The 19770-nt window shown below is 31.5% G+C and overlaps 1 protein-coding gene and 2 long non-coding RNA genes across 5 annotated transcripts; 2 read left to right on the forward strand and 1 right to left on the reverse strand.

Moving 5' to 3' along the window:
- The first annotated feature begins 356 nt into the window (after nucleotides 1-356).
- Nucleotides 357-8368, forward strand: LOC121123499 (uncharacterized). Of its 2 annotated transcripts, XR_011781482.1 has the most exons (3): nucleotides 361-645; nucleotides 705-2043; nucleotides 6819-8368. It is a non-coding gene; the product is annotated as an uncharacterized lncRNA (long non-coding RNA). The 2 variants fall into 2 exon arrangements; XR_005866015.2 differs by lacking the exon at nucleotides 6819-8368 and having other exon boundaries at nucleotides 357-645; nucleotides 705-2099.
- Nucleotides 8369-10824: 2456 nt separating this feature from the next.
- Nucleotides 10825-17036, forward strand: LOC121122549 (WD repeat-containing protein 36). Of its 2 annotated transcripts, none has more exons than XM_040717572.2 (8): nucleotides 10825-11457; nucleotides 13903-14127; nucleotides 14189-14971; nucleotides 15059-15217; nucleotides 15286-15661; nucleotides 15723-16054; nucleotides 16107-16679; nucleotides 16744-17036. In XM_040717572.2, the coding sequence occupies exons 2-8, from the start codon at nucleotides 13905-13907 to the stop codon at nucleotides 17004-17006; spliced, it is 2709 nt and encodes a 902-aa protein (XP_040573506.1). In that variant the 5' UTR covers nucleotides 10825-11457; nucleotides 13903-13904; the 3' UTR covers nucleotides 17007-17036. The 2 variants fall into 2 exon arrangements, with proteins under 2 accessions (XP_040573506.1, XP_071746526.1); XM_071890425.1 differs by lacking the exon at nucleotides 10825-11457 and adding an exon at nucleotides 13760-13832.
- Nucleotides 17037-17155: 119 nt separating this feature from the next.
- Nucleotides 17156-17565, reverse strand: LOC139906117 (uncharacterized). The gene is made up of 2 exons (XR_011781400.1): nucleotides 17325-17565; nucleotides 17156-17261 (listed from the first exon to the last, which is right to left on the reverse strand). It is a non-coding gene; the product is annotated as an uncharacterized lncRNA (long non-coding RNA).
- Nucleotides 17566-19770: the final 2205 nt, after the last annotated feature.

Consider the following 19770-nt stretch of genomic DNA (forward strand, 5'->3'; position numbering starts at 1 on the left):
TAAATTCTCCCTTTTTCACCTTACTCTACTAATAACTCTTTCTTTTTTTTTCTCTCTCAACAACAATACAGCTAAACCCTCATAACTTGTTCAGCCGCACCCCCTCCTCCCCTTCTGCACTCAAAACAGCTAATTCAAAATAGGGTACGCGCATTGGGTGGCAGAGTTTCTGGCTAAAGAAATCGTTGATCTTTTTCAATTTTACTGCTGAAGTAATTAAAATAATAAAATGACTAACAGAAATAGATAATATATATTCCAAGAATTATAATTATCATTCCATGCGAAGTTTTTGATCAAGGTCGTATTACATATATATATATATATATATATATATATATACTTCCATTTTCAACAGTTTCTCTCATAGTTTCAATCTGCAAGGATTTTCCATTGCTAAAGGGGACTTTATTTCTAATAGTATGTGACAAACTACAATATGTACATTGCAATTTGGCTATTAACTAAAGAAAATACGGACACTCGTAAAACTTCACCCATTTTTATATAGTATCTATATATATTATATTTAACATTGCCAACCGGGTGTTCATACGGGTTTCATTATGCTTCCTGTTGCTGTTGGAGAAGCATGTACAGAGGAAGGTGTGGAAAGCGCACGTATATTTGGCTGTTGAGTTGATGGTGAAATTATTTTCTATTCTTTGTTATTTATTTAATTTACTTCTTCTTTTTTTTTGCAGGGACTGTGTTTATGTGGATGTTCGCTATTTTTCTTTTTCTAAATCCTTGATTACTGACAAAATGGTGACCTTAATACAAAAAAGAGTTACATCCTAGGTTAATTGTACACTCATTATTAGTGTTGGATCGGTCTAAAAAAGCTTAAAAAACTGCATTCTTATCTGTCCGCTTCTAATAAAATTTGTCATTCCTAGGATAAGTCCTTATTGGTCTTTTATGGATACTACCAGTCGCGTCGCTAGCCTTTTATAGGGGGGCTTAGCTAAGCCAGCCTAAGAGTTTCTTAACACCCCCCCCCAAAAAAAAAAAAACACAACTCACATATGGAATCCAAAATGGTTGAACAGATCAGTTAGTAATTTAGCAAGTAGACGTATAAAATAACCAAAATTCGTAAGATATTTTTTGGACCGATATAAAATATCCTTTTTCTTCTCTCTTTCTACATCTATCTACTTCTTACTAGCGTTGTGTCTGTCATTATTTAGGATCGCAGTCCGGTCTAGTCCAGTTTCACTTGTCGGCCCTTTAAGAAGGTAAAATGTGACCCTTGGGACTTCAATGTGGGTATTTTTTGTCTTTTTAATTATTCTATTATTTAATAGAATAAATTATAAACTATATATGTTCGTACTATATTATATTATAATAAAAAATGTAATATTTTTTGCAAGATATGGGCAATAATCTTAATGCCTATTTCAACGCGGGCATCCTCTGCTAGTATATACCTATATAAATTAAACCTATTTATCTTAGTAATTATATAACGGTGTGTATAATTTTGGGGGTAACCCCCAAAATGATGTATGCTAGCAACTCCCCTGATAACTACAACAGCTGAAATGACGTAGTTACTAACTATAACTTCTTATTATACTTTTTAGCTATCATTAATTATTTTTTTCGTTTTTATATTCTTCAATCCTAACCAGAACTGAAAAACCGTTGAACCACGTAATTTAAACTGTTGTAGTTTTTTTAAAAGACCAATAAGGATGTGTCCTATGAATGGTTAATTTTATTAGGACCGGACTGCAGTCGTTTTAGTTTTTGTAGACCAATCCAACAATACTATTTGATTAATGTTTTAGAGGATAACAGCTTAGCTGTCAACGGGTCTGATTAAATTAGTAGTAGATATGAGAAGAATCAAATAAATAAAAAACAAATCCCATTCCGTGTCTACGAAGGAAATTGCTCCGATTTGATCCTCAATTCTACTCTAACTACAAGATGGACTTACACTTATAAATTACTTGCCGTTACTTATGACCACATAAACCTTTGGTTACTTGATACTGACACTCTTTTTTCAAGAATAGTGATAACAGAATGGTAAAATAATTTTTTTTGTTCAGATTGCCGAAACAATAAACAAACCAGCAAAACGACCTGTTAGTTTGATTAGATTCCTTATCTTATTATTTACTAGAGGTAGTGCCTGGCATTTCCCTGAGGAATTAGGGGTTGGGCAAGAAATTTTTTTTGCATTAATTATATAGAAGATAACACCCCATAATATCCTCAGTGTTACACTTTCTTCTTCATGAGCAATCTCATACGTAACTACTCAATGCTGAAATCAATTCATATGACATGTTTTCCTCAAAAATGAAGGAATAAAAATAAGAGTTGGAGAAAAAAAATAATAATAGGAAGATTGATGAGTACTTTAGTCTTTAAGAGCGGTAAAAAATATAATCAAACAAAATTCATTTTTACATACCAGTGGTAATATTTAATTAAAATCTTTAAAAAAATTCAAAATTTATTAATATATGGTGCAACCGGTGACTATATATTTCATATATTCAGACAGACATAAAGACAAAATTGTCTTTATTAATATATTTTTTCCTATGCATAATATTTAAATTCATATATGTTTACTTTATTGTTCATTTTTAAATCAATTCACACCAAAGATAGACAATAATTCTTTTTTTAGAGAGAGATGCTAACACACACCTAGTAATTAAATAATGAGCAAAAAAGAACAAGTATCAACTGTTTTTCCTTTTCTAATAGCTATACTTAGTTTTTTCTTTACAAATATCCCCTCTTTAATCATTGCTAGATACAGAATGGGATTTGGGATTATTTCCTTAATGTCATAGCTACTCGTAGCTATTAAACCAAGCGTGATTACAGCTATGTTGCTCTTCTCAGAGAAAATCGTCAAATTATCATGGTCACTACGTTATTTTTTTTTTTTTATAGCATAGGCAGATCATATTATTTAGAACTATGTTAATAATGGTTAATTTGATCAAAATGACAATTAAAATGTCTAGGACTCGAGGTAGTCAACATCTCATATATGAATAAAAGTCGAAAATGAACTAGATGCATATCCAGATTTTGCCCAATTTTTTTTTGGAAATCAACTACGACTCAACGACAAACGATTGACAAATAAAAATTAAATTATTCTATAGCACTATTTTGTGTTGTGTGGACTTGAGTTTATTGAGTCGTTAAGAAATTGCATGTTATAAGTTATAACACGTCATGGAACTATATAGAGCAGAGGTCAGGTAACTTTTTTTAGTGTTACCCCAAAAGAACTTGTAGTAAAATTTATTTGAAATTTTTATGAAAAGCAAAAATTGAAAAATCCATAGCTATTCACAAAAAATTAAATCAAAAATTATAATTCATGTATAAAATTTTAGGAATTTTTTTTTTTAAATATTAAATTTTTTGGAAAAAAAAATCAAAAATGAATAGCTATTCATAGACAATTTCATTTTGTGGTAAAAAAATTTCAAAAATCCGTAGCTATTCGCAAGAAATTTAATTTTTATCTAATGTCGCGTAAAAAATTTTCATCTTGACCAAAAAAAAATTGTGGAAAAAAACAAATATTCCTTTATTATTTTTTTGGGATGGGACTAGAGTCCCTACAGCCCACTCCCTGCCCTGTAGTGACATGTTTTTATTTCATTTAAAACTAGGAAGTAGTACTCGTATTATCCCAAAAAAAATTTAAATTACCCCATTTGCCAATGATATAGAGCTACAATTTTTATGCACATCTATTTAATTAATAGCTACCATGTTATTATTAATCCTTAAAATGGTTGAAAAATGTCTTACCTTCCAGGGTTCATCGTTCATAAAAATTACCCATTAATCAACATGGCTAGACATATATATATATTTTGCTAGATATGTGTAAAATTTAAAAGCCCTGAATACAAAAAAATATATACTATAAACTTGGTATACATACGGGAATATTTGGTTGGCTTGGATTCGAAGGGAAACCCCTGTACAATACCGTTATCTCCAATCAGAAACTAGGACACAATGTGCTTTATGAAATATGTTAAGCAGATCGGTTTGTTCTGGAATTGAAATTCTATTCCGCCCTTAGAAATATAACTTTTGTAAAAAAAAAATCCGAACTACATAGGAAGTGAAATATTGCGAAAATTGTCCTTTAAAAATATATTTTACTTAAAAATCACCCGTAATATTTGTTTTCAATGTCTATTTGGCGTATCAGACCTTGACATAAGGTAATACTTATGACTAGAGTCCAAAATTACCTGTAAAAATTATGCAGTTTTATGGTACGATATTACGTAGCCAAACAGGCCACGTTGCACCAGCCCGAATGGTTTTAACCGGCAGTGGGATAGCGTGGATGTCAAGCCATGCATATAACTCCTTGAGAAAAAATCCATCAGGTCTATAAAATTGGGTATAAAATCACTTTATTGGATGAAGTTTGGTGATAAAATCAAGGCGAATCAATAAATATGTAAAGTCGTTTTTCACATCTTTTTTACCATTAAATAAACGCATCATTTGAGTAGATAATTGTTCGAGTCGACTCAACACTAAGTATTTTTTCTAAATGTATTAGATTACTTAACTACAATGTATATTATACATTAATTATAATTGATAATATGGTAGCTACGATTATACTACAGGTTGGCATTGAACTTATATCTTTCATTATTATTGGAAATATTTTATGAGAATCGGTCAGAAGACAACATATAATTTTACAATTCTACATTCTTCACATTTCTTCTAAGTCAATGATGATAAAACTTGTGATGAGATAATTTCAATATCGATTATTCGAATTTAAGGGATTTTATATGTCAGGGCGTCTGCAGGGGGGAGCTGGAGGGTTGTAGCCCCCCGCCCACACACACCAAAATCAATTTAAGGATTTGTTTCTATTTTATTTCGCTCATTCGATGTGGGTTTTTTTCGCAGGGAGTGGCTGGAGGGCCTATAATTCCCTCAGAAATATGGAATTTTTACTTTTTATTTCAAATATTTGAAATTTAATTTAATTTTTTAACCTTTTTTGTAAAAGTTTAATTTTCTGTAAATAGCTTTACCACATTTGAAATTTTTTTTCAAAAAATTTTACACTTGAAAAATAATTTTTGAATTTTTTGTCTCAAAAAATTTAATTCTGTGTTAAGAACTGTAGGTTTTTTTTTTAAATTGCAAAAAATTTAGACGTATGAAGTATATATATTTTTTTAAATTTTCAAAAAATTTATTTTTTGTGAATGGCCGTAGATTTTGAAATTTTTATTCAAAAATTAAAATATTTGAATTTAATTTCATCTAATGTTTTTCTACAACTATGAAAGATGACAATACATTAACTTATTTGTAATAACTGTCATTTTTTTAATCTTATAAGATAAATCTAAATTCTAAAAAAGTAGGGGATATTTCATTTTACCCCTACTGTTGAACGGTCCTACCAACTCATCCCCCATCCCAATCTTCAAAGTTGAAAAGAAATATTCGCTTATTTAATTTCTATTTATATTATTAAGATTTAGTTAATGGTTTAGTTCTTTTAAATATCTTTACATATAAGTTCAAACTTTATAACATAAAGTCAAGTAATTTTTTATTAAACCTTTGGTGGAGAGGTCTCAAAGTTCAACTTGTTTTAGCTATATTAATTAGGTAATCATTACTGTTGGGTTTTGGTCTAGAAATCCTAGACCGGTCTGAGACCATTATATTTTTTGTTGGACCAAACTAAATCGTTCCAACAAAAAGCTCGGTCTGGACCGGTCTCATATAAAAATTCGGTTCAGATTGTCCTAAACGAAAAGTTCGGTCCCTAAAAAATGGGTCTATGACGTCATATGTTTTACAAGTACACTGAAGTAATACGAAGTTTAAAGAGAGATAGCTCGGATTAAAATTTGATCCCACCGTCTTTTATATTTATACAGTATTTGTTGCAGAACTTATCCTATTCTTTTGAGATTTTTTGGAAAAAAATAAATGACAGTTGATGTAGAATAAAAATAGTATCTCATAATATATGAGACCAACAAAAATCGATCCATAAATTGAGACTAAAAAAAATTGATCCATAGAGTGAGACCGAATCAAAATTGGTCTACAATGTGAGATCGAAAAAAATCGGTCCCAATCAATCTAGAAAAAATCACTTAAAGACCGAACTGAAAAAAAATTCGGTGCTGGACTTAGTCTCAACACTAGTAATAATGCATAAACAGTATTTAATATACTATAGCATCCATAAAATAACTTAGACAGTATTTATCATGTCGGTATCAAGTGCTTGTTAGGCTTTATATAGGCGTCGCCCTCATACTTTGCAAAGTTTGACAAGTGTATGTCAAAATTGTTCCAGTTCTAGAAGCACCTCCAACAAATTGAGGATTTGAAAGCCTCATAACAATATCAGAAACATCCACAAATCCATGGCCAACATTGCTCCATTTAGTGTGTCTCATGTAAACCGACAGAGCCATTTCATATATTTACCTCTGACAACGAAGTTGAACGGAGGTTAATTATTTGCTTCTGTTTGTTTGTCTGTTGGTCACCAGGAGTACGACAAAAGTTACTCATCGATTTTGATCTTACTTGTTAAGAATATTATATATAGTCTAAAATTATAAACACCGTAATATAAATGGGTTTATTATATATATGTACGGCATTCAGACTTTGTTTAACAACGTACTTTGAACGCCTGCGATAGCTGCGTATGCAACGCAGGATGTTGTTTTTAGCGGCTAGCCAGAATTGCTTGATGTCACTTCAAAAAAAGGTATCGATCAAAGAATTTTTTATTCCAGAATCGTGGAAAGGATTAGTGTATTTGCCATGATCCGCGCCGGATGAGATAATATTGAGATTGCAAACATCTTAAATCAAGACGGTTACTTTTTCAAGAGAGTCAGGAAGGAACTTTGACTGAACCCAGATTTTGGCAGCTTACCAAACCTCAGCCCCATGGGACAATGGGAGACTGAACTATTGCTTAGCGTATGATGCCCAGGAAAAATTCGAAATTGATTAATTATATAATGTTAACTGGGAGCCTTACAGGTTATTTAATTGAGAGTAAATCCTGAAGTGACTAGTTGAGTTCTATTTTAAAAGAGACTCCATGTGGAGGCTTTATTCACATAATTATATATTTTATTATTAGTAAGTATATTGATTATTTAATTAATGACGGATAATATTTAATTATAAATCTGTTTTAGTATGTAGTCATCTTGAAATATATTGTTTGTTGAAGAGGATTTTTATTCAGAAAAGTAAGGTCTTCTTGGATTTTGAGTCTAGCCTTTATATAAAGACCCCTATCTTTAGTAGCTTCCGGCTTAACAAGGACCAATTTGGGGGATCTAATGGGTATAAATCCCGACGGTAATGTTTCAAGTAACAACTTATCATACAACCCGTTAACGGTTAGCGCCTCTTCTTTTTGAGCTCCAAGGCTTCCTGATGCTCGTTTTCGAGCTGGAGTCATAGGCTACTAGCGGATGTTAGGGTGGGTCGAGGAAGAGGTGAAGGAGAAGAGAGGTAGAACGGAAGGTTTAGCCACGGAATTGGTAATATAATCCGATTTCGTGGAACGGAGGTTGCACAGTCTTGAATTATTACTAATTGTCTATATTTTTTAATTTACTTTGAGATGCCCTTTCTGTCTTGAAACAGGCCTCTCCCATTTGGATTCAAGTTCCAGATTAGGAGGGACATTAAAAACAGGAAAACTATGGTATAGGATTTTAGGAGTCTTGACGGCATCCGGGGGCACAGTTCCATCCCATCACCTTAAACTTAACAGTAACGATTGGAATCTTGAGGTTATAAATATTAAATATAGTATATTTCACTACTAAACAAGCCGTTTTTTGTAGCCGGCGCGCTTTTTACTCATCTGTATGTAGTCCAAATAGCTCTAAATGTCATGGTTAGACCATCAATCATCATATAATCGGGCTTGCTAGGATGTTCAATTTAATGTATCGTACCGACTGCAGGGCAAGATAGACAGATTTTAACACAACACGCAACCACTCATAGTCTATGACGTCACAAATACTATAATTTTCAATTTAATGTATCGTACCGCCTACTCGGCAAGATAGGTAGATTTTGAGAAAACATACAACCACTCATACACCACGACGTCTATTTTTAAAAGGGTGGTGGACGTCAATCATCAGTCGTACATTCGTTATGGTATAACCTTGTATTTCTATTAACCTTGTTATTACTTAGTTTATTTAACAAGAACACTACATTAAGAAATAGCCTTGACGTATATCAACTACAGAAACTAGGGCATCGACAGCTGACAACAAAATAAATAGGGTATTTTTTTGTAAGCGAGATAATGCCGTGCTATGTAATAAGTAATAACTTGATTCACTAAAGTTTAAATGGTTTTTATTCTATTTAATGATTTAGGATGCAAAATCTATTTAATAAAAGGGAGACTCCTCCTTCAGCTGTCAGCAGTCATTTTATATATATCTATATAGAAAAAGATTCTATGTCGTAGTTATTACATTAAAACCAATATTGAGAACTGCTCAGTAGAGATGAGGAGACTTTCCAAGACGTTCAACGTTTCTGATTGATGTATGTTATTCTTAATTATTGACAATATACTGGAAGACAAAAGAGCTTCTTCAGATTAAAGTTATTTTTATTTTTTAAATATATGTATAAACTAATATAAATATATATTTATCAAAATAAAAATTGAACTTCATTTTGATCATAAGTGTTTTGACATTATTTCAATTATATCGCCTCTTCTAACATCCATCTCTTGGATCTCAATGATTTGAATACGTCAACAAAGGTTTCTAGTTTCTTTCCTAGCTTATTTTTTTACATCTGTACTTATGTGATCTGGATGAAAGGCCGGAAATCATATCTCCCTGACGTTGGAGTTTCTTTTTGATGTTTTGAGCTGATAAAAGACTGTAGGGAGGATCCAATTCTACATTATTTTGAGCTTCCAGAAACAAAATATCTAGTGCAGGCTCGGGAGACGCTTTCGCTACTTGGGGATAAGAAATGTATCTCCATGGTGGACTTGGATTTTACATAAGTTCTAGCTACATCTTCCTGAAGACGAGGTAGAAATGCTTTTAATATTGTAGGCAAAGCGGTTTCTCTCAACCTTATAACGTCCAAAATTATATCCAAACACTCAGAATTAAAATGTTCAGAACAAATCCTTGAATCCTTCGGAGTAAAGTTTCTCAACTTGAGGTTCCTTACCCAATGCCAGAACCTCTCTGGATCCTTCAGAAAATGATGGAATGAAAATTTACTGTTAGCAACACATTTGTTCTTGCATTCAAACTCACCACAAGACATGATTAAGTATAGTTTGAGTATTCATTGGATTAAGTATTTTCACTTTTAAAGGTTAGTAGTGAAATTATAAATACACAAAATGGCTGCCGACAGCTGAAGGGTAAATCTCTTTTTTATTAAATAGGTTTTTATCCACTTATATAGGTCGGTGAGTGTGATAACTGATGATTTAGATAAAAACAGTTAAAAATAATTGTACAATTTTTTTCAAAAATTTAGAAAACCAACAGGAGTTTAAAAGCACGTGATATGTACGTTTGTTATTGTATGCTGGGACTAAAGGTAAATAAGTGACTAAAAAGTAATTTAGTCTCTAATTTATATTAAAAAAACCATCAGTATAGCAAAGAAATCAATAATTTATTAAGAATAAATGGATAGTATGTACTAAACATGAAATGCTCATGTGAAAAACATAAACTTACAATAAGATCTTTTTTCATTTATCTTGAATATAAAGTTCAATGAAATGATTTTGCTATTAGAAACAAAGATGATGCATTGAATAAGCCTCTGTTCCCTTGTAATTTATACTACTCTCTCCAGAGATATATATTTTAATTATTATTTGAATAATACTAGGGAAATCAAATTTTCTTAGGTATCCCTACTTTCTATTGCTTATGAACAGTTTGAAATACAGCCCAATAATTGATCTACAAATAATAATAGGAATGATTTTGAAATTTCTACGTTTGACAACAATCACAATAACGAAATAGCAATTGCATGTCCAAAATAAAACCAAATTAATCAATAAGATAAAAAAATAAAATAACAGAGAACTCATAAGTGGGGAATTTTGAAGAATATTATTGATGGTTTATTATTTTTTGCTTGTCTGCTCTCTACTTGTATGTGTGCTCCAAATTTTGTATGTTGATGGATTTTATTCTTAATATGTAGGTCTGATAAGGTAGGTTTTTTAAGGATAATTATAAACTAAAACATTTATTTCTATTTTACGTGATACTTCTTCCTTCATTTATTTCTTATGTAATTTGTGCATATAAAATGAAAACCTGAATATAAAAGAACAAACAAAAATCGTATTATTATATTGTTACATTTTAGCTATTGTTTTTAGTTAAAAAACTTATAATTAGTCAGTATGTCAAAAATTTAATTATTTATTTATTTCTGTGGCGATCCTAGATCTTTTCGAGAATAATATTAAATATGGTCACAATCAATTTGACTGTTTAAATGATGATTCTCGACTCAATAAGTTTGGGAATTCCAATGGCATGTAGATTTTCCAACAGAAGTCTAAAGAAGTTAATAGGCCTGATATATATTTTGCTAAGCACATAATCACTTAAGAGTTCTAAATAACTATTTATATGTAAAAGCAGAAAAGAAAATGCTTTGAAGACCAAAATATCAGAAAGGAGAAACACTTTATCTTTACGAGTGTAGAATAATAAACTTATTTTACAATGACAAGAGACTCACAAGTAATAAAGAAATAAGCTGTGCGCTTGAAGTGTTTTATAATTATCAGTATAGACCGTGTATCACGAAGTCCAATAGGAGACTATGCAAAGTTCCCTTTCAAGAAATTCAAAGAAGGAGCAGTGCATGAAGGATTAGAACTCTCTCTGTTCGTCACTCGGTCTTTCAGTCGATTATTCTGTCGTTTAATGGAACTTCTTAGTTCTTATACGATGATTCCGTAGAAGATCTGGAGGAATTTATGTATAAATACAATGATTCACGAGATCAGATGTCACTATCACAGACCTTAATATGAAGAGGAAACTGCACAATGATCGATCCTTCCATTAAGAAGATGAGATTAACCGATTCAAGTTCTTGCTCAAAGTATCCTGTATCTCGCCTTAAGATTCGATATCCCTTGAACACACTGACATTTGAAGAGAATATCAGAAGGCGAGTGATTTGGATATTCCTAGGAAGGATCCATATATCTGATTTCTCCGTAGGAGAGATCCATCCAAAATGACCATGAATGAAACGCCTTTCCACGCAGTTCCATGTCTTCTCTTCTCTCACCTTCGGCTGACTGCTGAGTAATTCCAAGTCTTTCCTCCACGCGTCTAAAGGTTTTGTAAATTAAAAAAAGTTGTAAGTCCTCCTTGTATACAACCAATGAGTTCTTTTAATATCTGGAGGGAACCTGGGATCTAATAAAGTGGTATCTCATATCTATGAAAGGTAATTCATAATTACCTTTTCACATTTACACTGAGGTGTAGCTAGTTTAATGGTTTCACATTTGCTTATCTTGCTGAGGTTAATATTAATTATGTAATAATCATTGAAAATGTTTGAATAGAACATAAATTTTAAGAAGTAAATCCTGGAAAGTATTTTCTTAGAAGATCAATATCATTTTGCTAAGCAGTAATTGAATTGCCATTATTTTTCATCAAAAAATAACTAACTATTCTTGAAACACTTAATAAAATCTTTTTAAATTATAGTTTTTGTAATAATACTTAATAAAATAATTTAATATACTAAATCATATAAAACTATAAAAAATCATAAATTTTCCGGATAAATAATTGGAGTGTTTTCATTTAGTTTTTAAATGTATTTTTGGTTTATCATATAATTAAAAATATACAAAATACTGTGATGTATAAATTTCATAATTTAAAATAAAATATTAAAAATACTCATAATAATGAATATCTTCGAATCAGCCCTTCAAAAACACATAGTAAATATGTGGCTATATGGCAAAATTAATTGATAGTATTCTGTGAAAAAATGAAAATGGGACTCACACAATACTGTCTACTATAATATTAATATTATTAATGAAGTAATCATCATTCAACCCTTCGATCCTCTCTTTCGTTCTTAATTCTCTACAAAAGATTTAAGTTATATAACAGGTCAATCGAAAAGTCCCCGTCCTACCATAGTAAAACACATTTTTTTGGCAAAATTTAGTTTTTTTATTCAACATAATTCCCTTCAAGGGTGATACAATGATTATAGCGATCATCCAACTTTTCAGTTTCATTTTTGTAGTTGTTTTGCTTCAAAATAGTCCTCAGTTTCAGCGATCACCTCTTCATTCGACGAAAATTTCTTCTCAGTAAGCATTTTTTGAGAAATGAGAGCAGAAAATATTCGCTGGGGGCCAGATCTGGAGAATACGGTGAATGAGGAAGCAATTTGAAGCCCAATTCATGGACTTTTGCCATCGTTTTCACTGACTTGTGACAAGGTGCATTGTCTTGGTGAAGCAGCACTTTCTTTTTCTTCAAATGCCGCCGTTTTTCGGCAATTTCGCCTTTCAAACGATCCAATAACACTATGAAATAGTCGTTATTGATGAACCTTCCTTTTCAAGGTAGTCAATGAAAATTATTCCATGTACATCCCAAAATACAGACGTTGTTTCATCCATTGTCACATATCAACGCAAAAACTCGGATTTATTACGCTTGATCATCTTCAAACGTTGGTCCGATTCATCCACTCGTCGTTGTTTTTGTTTAAAAGTGAGCTCGCGCGGCATCCACTTTACACAGAGCCTTCTCATACCCAAATACATCATATGATGTACACGTTCAGTTGATATCTTTAGAGTGTCTTCTATTACATTCAATTTCAATTTACGGTCATTCAAAATCATTTTGTGGATTTTTTTAATGTTTTCGTCGGTAACAACCTCTTCTGGGCGTCCAGTCCGTTCACCGTCTTCGGTGCTCATTTCACCACGTCTAAACTTAGCATACCAATCCTGGATGGTTGATTTTCCTGGGAAAATGTCCGGAAACTCGGCATCAATCCAAGTTTTTGCATCGACTGTATTTTTTCCCTTCAAAAAACAATATTTTATTGACACGCGAAATTCCTTTTTATCCATTTTTTCACAATAACTAAAGTTGCTTCACTCAAAATGCTATAATTCATAAACTAATGATCAAACAGCGTTCAAATTTTTAAATGCATCTTTTGAGGGTTAGGGCTTACTAAAAAAACAATTTTTTTAAAATTCTAGTAGCGTCATCTATATGTTAGGCCTGGGACTTCTCAATTGACCTGGTATATACAACATCTTTCACCAAAAAGATGACTTCTAACTTTAACAGATAAAATGTTCAATTTCAACTGTACTTTTGATAATTTTTTTGTAATTGACTTATAGAAAAATATTAAAGGAACTATCTTTATTACTCCCAAATTGAAATACTTACTCCATTTTTAAATCAAAAACATTTTTATTTCCGTTCAATAATGTTGTCTTGGTGGAAGATATATTAATTGTACCACGTGACTTCTCACAGATTTTCTGAAACTGATAAAAAAAAATGGAAATATATTGTACAAAGTCAATTAGGTTTTGCCATTTGATTTTTTACCATAAAAATTACATAGCATGAGGTTAAGTGATTGAACCTTGGTTCACTCCAGACATAGATGAAGAACTCACTCATACAGCTTATTTATAAATTATAAACAAACTAACAAATATTGAAGTAAATATACAGCACGTGTTTAATTGTTGTTAAATAATGTTCTAACCGAATTGTTATTATAATTCTCTAGCAATGGGAACGGATGATGAGAAAGGAAGTGTTTTGTTTCGAGGCTATCGATCCCTTGGAAATGTATGCAATGATATACCCTTGATTGTGAGATACGTGAAGCGTCGTCGGGAAACTTTAATTGTGACTGTTGTTGGACGAGTTTTTCATACATATGGAGGATCAAAACTCCGTCTTTTAACTGTTAGTAAGATTCATCCGGAAAACATTACGGCTACATCTGCCGGTGAGTTTTTGTAAAGACTCTCGAAAAGCCCATCTTTCATGACATTTCTTTCATTTTTCAGACTCTTTTTTGGTTTTTGCCGCCGCTGGAAAGGAAATCTACGCTTGGCGAAGAGGAACGGAGCTCAAACATGTCTATAAAGGCCATCACAATTACCCAGTTCATCTCCTCTTACCCTTTGGACCACATTTGATTTCAATTGACAAACAATCCAATCTAAGGATCTGGGATATTAAGGCGGAAAAATGTGAAACTGAAGTGGAATTTCCTCATGATACCTTTGCAATATCTTCCCTTCTTCATCCAGCCACATATGTTAATAAAGTCCTCTTTGGGAGTAGCCAAGGCTCTTTACAATTGTGGAACATTAGAACATTGAAAAGAATTTACAAATTTAAAGGGTGGAATTCTCCAGTTTTATGTTTGGAGCAAGCACCTGCTGTAGATGTAGTCGCAGTTGGTCTAGAGTCGGGTGAAATATATGTTCATAACTTGAAATTTGATGAAACTGTTGTCAAATTTAACCAAGAATGGGGCTCTGTCACTGGGTTAGCATTTAGGACGGATGGACATCCAATTCTCACTTCATGCTCTAATCTTGGACATATCGCTCTTTGGGACCTGGAAAAACGATCACTTAGCTCTGTTATGAGGGATGCACATCCAAATCATCCGATTACTGGTTTGAAAACATTTCAAGGAGAACCCTTATTGCTCACAAGCTCACCTGATAATTCATTGAAGCAGTGGATCTTTGATATGACGGATGGAGGAGGTAGACTGTTGAGAATTTCGGAAGGACATGCTAAGCCGCCTATTAAAATTCGTTTCTATGGTGCTCAAGGTAAATACTACTTGATTTAAATATAAATCTAAAAATATTGATCCGATACAATTTTTTCTCAATTAATATTAATTAATTTTTTTAAAGGAAAAACTATCATTAGTTCTTCTCAAGATTCGTCTCTAAGATCTTTTTCGACGGAAACGGATGTTCTTAACAGAAACTTTGGTGTTGCATCCTACAGTAGAAAAATTGCTAAAAAACATAAAAAGAATGAAAATCCTGTGCGGATGAAGCCTATTATCGGTTAGTGAAATGTTTTGTTTCCTTAAGTATGGCCTTGACTTTGTTTTTGAAAATTTTATTTTATTTAGATTTCACGACGGAAATAACTCGTGAAAAGGAATGGGATAATATAGCTTGTGTCCATCGTTCCACGAATATAGTTTCAACTTGGTCATTTAATAACGCAAAAATGAATGAAAAAAAGCTTCTTCATCCGCGATTCCTGGAAGATGCTGATCTTAGATCAACTAAAGCGACATCTTTATGCCTCTCAGTTTGTGGTAATTTTGTATTAATTGGTTATGAATCTGGACATGTTGATAGGTTTAATCTTCAAAGTGCTTTGCATCGTGGTGGTATAAAGGCGTACGAGAAGCAACGTGTTCGCAGCCTTGTCACAGATGGTCTTAATCAAAGACTTATTACTGCGAGTGATGAAGGAGAATTGAAATTTTGGTCTTTTAAGTTAGTCTTTTATCTGTTTCATTAATTATAACATAATTTTGTTTTGTTTTTTTACTTATAGGAATTTTAAATTTGTATCTAAGAAATCTCTTTTTAATGATATATCTGTGATGGAGCTACAAAGAGATTCTAATCTTTTAGTCTGTGCTCTTGAAGACTTTTCTATAGTTATAATTGATATCATCACTAAAGAGTTGGTCCGAAGATTCGAAGATATTCACACAAATCAGATAACGGATATTTCTCTCAGTTCAGATTCGAGAATGTTGGTTTCATCTAGCTTAGATGGATCAATTAAAGTAGCGGATATTCCAACTGGAAATATCATTGATCATTTTCTTACTCCTACACCTGCTGTATCTCTCGCTTTTTCTCCTAAAGGAACTTTTCTTGGTATAGAAACTAATATTATTTTTTTAATGTAATTTAATCATTATTTCCTTAGTTACGGCTCATGTTGACGATCTTGGACTTTATCTATGGTCTAACGTTTCTTTATACAAACATGTAAACATTCAACCACTTTCTAAAGACTTTAAACCTCGTGTCATTTCTTTACCCTCAATGATGGAGTCTTCGAATTTGGTTATTGAGAATCAAAAAGAAGATGAAGAAATGATGGAAGTTGACCTGGACATTGAATTTGAATCACCTTCTCAAATCAATCAAAATCTAATTACTTTGGCAAACTTGCCCTCTTCTAGATGGCAAAACCTTTTATCCTTGCGATTGATTAAAGAAAGAAATAAACCATCAAAAGGGGAAATTGAGAAGCCTGTAGAAGCTCCTTTCTTTTTGCCGACTGTGTCTGGTTTAACAACAACTTTTGATCTTTCTTCTAAAATAAATACAGATAATGAAAAGAATACGGAACCATCGGTGTCTATTGTTGATTACACTGAATTTGGAGAAAAATTGATAAATGAAATAAAGGATGAAGGACTAATAAAGTTGGTCGACGATCTCACAACTAAAGGACCCTCTGCCATAGATATTGAAATAACATCTTTGGCTCCAGGTAATTTTATATAAAAATAAATTATTTATGTATGTTTGTAATAACTTCTTTTTTATACATCTAGAGGGCGGAGGATCGATTCAACTCATGGTTCAATTTCTGAAAATGATAATAGCTGCTCTTAAAACCAATCGCAATTTCGAATCAATTCAAGCATATCTTGGTCTATTCTTGAAACTTCATTCAGATACCATCATGGAAAAGGAGGAGCTGTATAACATGCTTGAGGAAATCATGTCTTTGCAAAATAGCAAGTGGAAAAACTTGAGGAAAAATTTAGAAGGAAATCTTACGCTTATTGATTTTTATAAATCCTCATTTTGTTAAATTTTAGAGACAATAAAATTAAGAAACAAACACTACAATTTCATTTCATTTTTAACACATTAAGCTTTGTACAATTTTTTTTATTAAATATACCAAGCTTGAATATTGACTCAAAAATGAACGCCGTTCATTCTTTAGTGCTGTACATATTTTTTTTAATGTCATCTCCATTTTTATTGTTTTCCAAAGACATACTTTACCCAAAGTGGCAAAACAATGTCTTTCAGGCTGATGGTTAACATATTATCTCTATAACTATGAGAAACGAAGACCACGTGATCAGTATTTACGCATATAATTGACTACGCGACAACTTACTTATTTGCTAAGAGAAGATGAGACTTCATGAATATTGCTCTATAATTAATTACATAGCTTCCATGAAAGGGAAGAAAAAAATGCATGCATCACACCAAAAATTTTAAATGACGCCATTTGTGGTATCTCAGAAGTAACATTTTATGGGAGAAAATCTTGTTAATTTATTTCATAATTTTGATTATATCATTATAACTTATCTGCTCTACAGATCCAGTATTAAGAAAGATGGACTCTTGTTATGCAAACAATATTGTACTCTGTTGTACATATATTTGGTTGTGGGCCAAGTAATAGTAATCTTGGGCAAGAACTAGCTTGCGAACCGGGATTTGAGAATCACTTATATGTAATAGCTATTCATTTAATCATGTAGCACAGTTTTCTCGTTTGTTCAATATAACACTATGTTTCTTGTATATTATGCTCCCTTTTTTTATCTTTATACTGCATAGGTATATAATATACATCAAGGATCACTATATACAATGTACCCTGTATACACGCTCGATGTTACATCCTAAACCCCTGCGAAACTTTATTAATATTACTACTTTTAATTTCTAGGATCGAAATATGAATATGATATACATCAGGGATCATTATATACGACACACCCTGTATACACGCTACGTTGTTATTTCTTAGATCAAAAATGCCTATTTTTCAAATATTAAAATATTCATATATACAGATAAACTTTACTTTATTAATATAGATTATCTGTAGGCGATTGTCTAAATCGGGGGAACGATTGCAAACCCTCCGCTTACGCCTTAATATATTTATTAAAAGTTTGAACTTCTACAATGAATAATATTATTAATTAAATATATTAATACAAAAAAGAATAAACAATGCTTTATTAATTCGAATTAAATATTTATTATGTTTAACAGTAAAGTTACCTTTTTGCATCTCAAATACAATTTAATGTTTTCTTTGATAAATTTAACCTTTTTTTATTTTACATTCTACTACTCTTTTTTATTAATTATTAAGTTCATAATTATGATAGAAACTTCTAAAGATAAATTAAAAATATGAATACTTTGTAATTTAAATTGGCTTGTTCAATTGATTCTTTATTTATTAACGATATATTTAGGTTCTCAATTATTCTCTATAGTTTTGGATATTAAATTAAAATTTGGAGTCAAATGACGAATGTAAGTAAAATTTAAGTGAGAACTTAAAATCGTTGGTGACTAACCTTGTTATAAATTATAGTTGATAATATTGTAGAGAAAAACGCGTGCAAGGAGGAGGGGGAAAAAAAGACATATGGTATCATTGTTTAAAATACTGATGTGACTATCATCTGCCTGCTTTATTATGATTTTTGAGGGTATAACGAATGTATTTATTAGCAAAATGTTTAATGAAGATATAATACGTATAATTGACTTCGACGTTTTTTATCCGTTACAGTAGATTTGAAAACGTCCCACTCCATGAAATTGTAATTCATTATGAACCTTATTCTCAGAATAATAGCTAATGAAACGACAAAGCAGAGTATTCATATGAAGCAATTTTTAGCAGGGTGCTGCCCTTTTATATAAAAATGAGCGTGAATATTCTTACTATTGTTATTTTTTAAATTGCAAGTGGGCAATCGTCCTAACGAGACCTATATCCAGTGATGTAAATCTGGAGAATTTTTTAGCTGGTCCGTTTTTTTAAATTGGTAATCTAAAGAATACATTTTCATTTACATAGCAGTTTTCATTATTATTTAATTCCTGAGTAGTGAACTTCCTTGCCTAAATAGATTCATTTATATTCCAAACCTGATTGAACATTCGTGTGTGCTCATAAAAGACGAAGTGTAATCCTGAGCATTTGTTGCAGAGTTATAATTGTTAGTCCTTTTTGAACTCAGAGTAGAATTGGGGATCGACATCGGAGTAATTCTAGCAAATTTCCTAGTTTATATATTTCTCCCCTCCTCCCTTGTCAAGGCTGATTGTGACTGATCTAATGAAAAGTAGTGAGTATTATTATCAAGGTGTAATACATATTATTATTTAGGAAAATAAGTTTGCTACTCAGGAATTAAATAATTATGAAAACTGTTAGAGAAAATAAAATTCTTTCTTTATACTATCAATTACAAATTAACAGGCCAGCTAAAAAACACACCGGATTTACATCTATACACATAAATATAGTTAAGCATTAGATTTGCTAGTTTATAGCTGCGAAAACACCATATTTCTATGTGTACTTCCAAATGATTTCACAACAATTTATTTTTCGATTTGATGAACCATATGTTTAGTCTCTATTGAAGAAATTGGAAACAATTTACTTCACTTTAATTCTTCCACCACTTCTGTAGTTACGAATCTTTCAGTACAGATTAATAATTTTCTGAAAGAATCCTTTGTTTCATCAAATTAATAGACACTTTCATTTTTTCTTTTTATCAGGGGAGGAAAAT

This window comes from Lepeophtheirus salmonis, chromosome 8 (assembly GCF_016086655.4).
Source record: "Lepeophtheirus salmonis chromosome 8, UVic_Lsal_1.4, whole genome shotgun sequence".
NCBI lineage: Eukaryota > Metazoa > Arthropoda > Copepoda > Siphonostomatoida > Caligidae > Lepeophtheirus > Lepeophtheirus salmonis.